Source organism: Solanum tuberosum, unplaced genomic scaffold (assembly GCF_000226075.1).
Source record: "Solanum tuberosum cultivar DM 1-3 516 R44 unplaced genomic scaffold, SolTub_3.0 scf00164, whole genome shotgun sequence".
Lineage (NCBI taxonomy): Eukaryota > Viridiplantae > Streptophyta > Magnoliopsida > Solanales > Solanaceae > Solanum > Solanum tuberosum.
Window position 1 is genome coordinate 727,228 of NW_006239092.1, and position 3,759 is coordinate 730,986.

Here is a 3,759-nt window from a genome sequence, read left to right on the forward strand (position 1 = left end):
ATATATATCCACATATAAAAGGATTACAAGTTACTGGCTTCGATCAAGTCCATACTTTGTTCTCCGGCTCCGACCCTACTAATACACACCTATGACATAATGAAATGAGGCGTAACCATGTACAATGACTACACTAGCCAATTTTTGTGAAGGAGATTAGAAATATAGCCCACCTAATAATCTTCACTCCACTATGTATTAATTAGGAGTAAATTTCCACCCCCACCATGCATTACTCAAGGAGCAAACTTCTATTCTATCAAAGACCAATCATTCTTCTCTTTCAAACTCTTCAAAGGCCAAAACTGATCACCCCTACCCCAACAACAAGCCCAGAAGTATTACACTTGGACATGAAAGCATCCACATGCAGAATTTGATCATTGTCCTAACATATCCCTCATGACTCTCCATAGCAGAAAAAGGATGTACTAGTTTACCAATGGAACCTCTTTAATCCACATATATACAAGAATTGCCCTTAACGTAACAAACCAAACGGGGGATAAGAAATAGTATCAGCATTACTAAAACATCATATTCAATACTATTCTTATACAATCTAATCAATCAGCTTCTTCTGTAGTCAATAACAACTATATCTCAATCCCCCCCACCCGGCCAGTTAGGGTCGATTATATGAATCCTCATGAACCATATTTCTTCCATAGTCAGTATTTAGGCTAAATATAGAGCAGATCACAACAGCTGCCCAAGCATGTCTAGTTAATAGTGAGCATGATCAACAATAGACAAGAATTTTCTCTAAAAACTGTAGCAGAAAATAAATGGTTATCAGCTTGTCTTATTTTTGTACAATGACTAGGCTTTTGAGTTATGAGTTGCCTTTATCGTCTTTGGCAGAAAGATGCAGCACTTAAATGAACAAGTGTAAGGTCCAAAATTCTGTGTATTTAACATTTCACATCATACTTCCAGTTCAACGGATATGGAACCACCCCAATCAATGATTTTTTCAGTCAGACTCCTCGTGTAACTTGTGTATGATAAGTATTCCTAAAAAACACTATCATTGGTGTCGGGAATGATAGTTTACTACTACTCAAATTGATTAGGTCTATAAAAGAACCCTGCTCGTGAATTATTGCAAGTCAAATCACAACTTTGTGTCCCATCATGCCTCAATCATGATACTGAATGACTGAATCCCCAGGAAATAAATGAACACCAAAATGACATAGAAAGAGCTATAGATATGAGGAAAGAAACAACACCAATGAAATTAACTGACTAGACTGAATGATTTGTGAGAAAAGGATCTGATTGAAGAAATGAGAATTTACATATACGTACATAATTACAAATGCTATATCAGATAACGCAACCATACAACCAATGAAAATAGAAGAGAACTCATAGTGTAATGCCATGAAACTGCAAGGAGTGATGCTGCAGATGGTTTAGGGGTAGCTTTACCGGCAATGGCGGGTGCAACTGCATGTCCACCCGAGTTTCTTTGTTGCTCAGTCGTTGGCAGCGGATTTGATGTCAAACCACTCGGAGGTGGTGTTGGTGATACCTTTGCTGTCCCACCTATATCTTGACCTGAAGATGTAAAAGATGAATTCGTGAATTAAACACACAAAATTATATTATAGAATTCTACATGCTACTACAGAAGAACATATGTACTTCAATTGGGTTATTGCATGACTTTTTGAAATTCTCCATGCTTTTAAAACTCTTGTAGGAAAACCATTCCAGACCTTGAGGCAGGCACTAGCCATGATAGTTATTATGCTAATTACTACAAGTTAACTATGGTTTTCATAATTATCATAGATAATATTCCAATTATAACACAATAGACAATTAATTGAAGGGCCAAATTTAGTGAAACATTTATAAGTGCCAAACTTCACAAAAGTAGGTTTTACTAAGATTAACCGGCCGATACAAGTCAAAAAATGAGCAAAGGTGTTGTCTGCATGAATCTGCTCAAAGAACAACATAAGAATTACCAACTTCAGGACCGTCTAAATAACCCACGTGATTCAATCTAAAACTCTAAACTGGAACATCAAGGAAATACCTATCAAGTCAAATTATCTCCCATATATCACAAAACTCGTTTTTCGTCTTTCCCTTTTAATCCAGCAACAAAAAACCAAAACTAGTTCAATTTAAACTAAATATGCACAATGAGCTTACACTTGGAGTGAGACCAACCCAACTTCATGTTTTCCCAATCAAACACCAATCGATATCCCTCCATAAAGTTCTCTGCACAGCATAACTCAAATGAAATTGCATGGAACATCCAACGGTCAACATGCATGTATACACACCTTAAATGAGTTTGAAATTACATATCAACTTACGTCCAATAATACCAATCATTCCTTCAATAGGTAGGAGACCCACGCAATAAAAGTTATCGCCCTGCACAAAATACCTCCAATAAGAAACCATCACTATCAGGACTGCAAAACAAAGTCCATGAGAGGGCACAATGAACTTGAGATCATACACTGGAAAACCTATGGAGAAAACCATACTTGCTTTGTCATAAAGGAATTGAAAAGATCTTGTTTAAGCATGCAAAGGCAGTAGGGTAACATGTATATTGACAGCAGTAAAACCAAAACGAACATAGACCAAGTACAAGGGCATTTATCCATCATTCATCTTTGCACATAGAGAGCATTTTACTCCAGAAGTTTGCAAAACAACAGGCTACAACTTTAATAACTAATGAATGGGACCAAACAAACTGACTTTGTAGACAGTAGTCACTATGACAAAACTAATAAATATATTTTCTATTGTTGACAAAACTAATATACCCTCTGTTTCAATTTGCTTGTCTTAGTTTGACTTGGCACGGAGTTTAAGTAAAGAAGATTATTAAATCTTGTGGTCTTAAATTATAGATATGTATAATGCATCAAAATTCACTTCATTCTGTTGGTCTTAAACACGCCACGTAGGATGTTGAAGTTACTTATTACTGAGTTGCCAAATTAGGAAAGAGGCATTCTTCTTGAAACAAACTAAAAAGGAAAGCAAGACAAACAACTTGAAATAGGGGGAGTAGAATTTATTTATTTTTTATTTTTTTTGATAACCGAGAAATCCGTCTGTGACCCGCCCTTTGGACCAATCACAGCCTTCTAAACTCGGTGGATAATGGGCCCGCCCCTCTACCCTTCTCCACTTAAATACCGGGCTTCGCTTTGCATGGTGTGGGGCTTGAACCTGCGACCTAAGCCACAAATCCTCAACCTTTTGCCACTTGAGCTAGGCCTTGGGGGCAGGGGGAGTAGAATTTTTAGAGAACTAACTTCATAGGGAGAGACGATGAGAACTAACAAGCTGGGATGGACACAGAAGAAATTTTTGGAAGGATTGCAGTTCTACAGTAAACCTATCACAGAAGCCACATACAAAATCTTATAGAGCTAATTTACACTATCAAAAATTTCCCAAGTACCAGCAGAAATTTTCTTAAACTTTAGGTGTCATGGCACCAACTAGCCCCATGTCCTATCTGTTCACCATCACTCATAGCAAACTTTGGATCCTTTCTTGCAGTGACTCTCGTTCTCCTTAAGTGATATGCTTCGAGCATCTCTACCAAAAGTTTCTTGGTGAAGAGCTGGATTCAATTTCACAAGTTCTTTGATTTTAGAGAAATTACAAATCCAAAATAATAGTAACAATGATATCTAACAACTATTAAAAACTCTAAAGCCAGTTAGCTACCAGACACAAAATGAAAAATAGGGAGTACTTTTT

General features: G+C 36.9%; 1 protein-coding gene across 2 annotated transcripts; it reads right to left on the minus strand.

Moving 5' to 3' along the window:
• Window positions 1-1,194: 1,194 nt before the first annotated feature.
• Window positions 1,195-3,058, minus strand: LOC102581325 (aspartic proteinase-like protein 1). Of its 2 annotated transcripts, none has more exons than XM_015311612.1 (4): window positions 2,520-3,058; window positions 2,343-2,403; window positions 2,173-2,244; window positions 1,195-1,566 (listed from the first exon to the last, which is right to left on the minus strand). In XM_015311612.1, exons 1-4 carry the CDS (start codon window positions 2,643-2,645, stop codon window positions 1,328-1,330), a joined length of 498 nt encoding a protein of 165 aa, XP_015167098.1. In that variant the 5' UTR covers window positions 2,646-3,058; the 3' UTR covers window positions 1,195-1,327. The 2 variants fall into 2 exon arrangements, with proteins under 2 accessions (XP_015167098.1, XP_015167099.1); XM_015311613.1 differs by having other exon boundaries at window positions 2,492-2,809.
• Between the last annotated feature and the right edge of the window lie 701 nt (window positions 3,059-3,759).

Coding starts and splice junctions, on each gene's coding strand:
- LOC102581325 (XM_015311612.1), bottom strand. CDS start 2,645: ATGATGGATAAATGCCCTTGTACTTGGTCTATGTTCGTTTTGGTTTTA. Junction 2,404..2,519: donor ATTCCTTTATGACAAAGCAA/GTATGGTTTTCT, acceptor TATTTTGTGCAG/GGCGATAACTTTTATTGCGT. Junction 1,567..2,172: donor GGGTTGGTCTCACTCCAAGT/GTAAGCTCATTG, acceptor TTACATCTTCAG/GTCAAGATATAGGTGGGACA.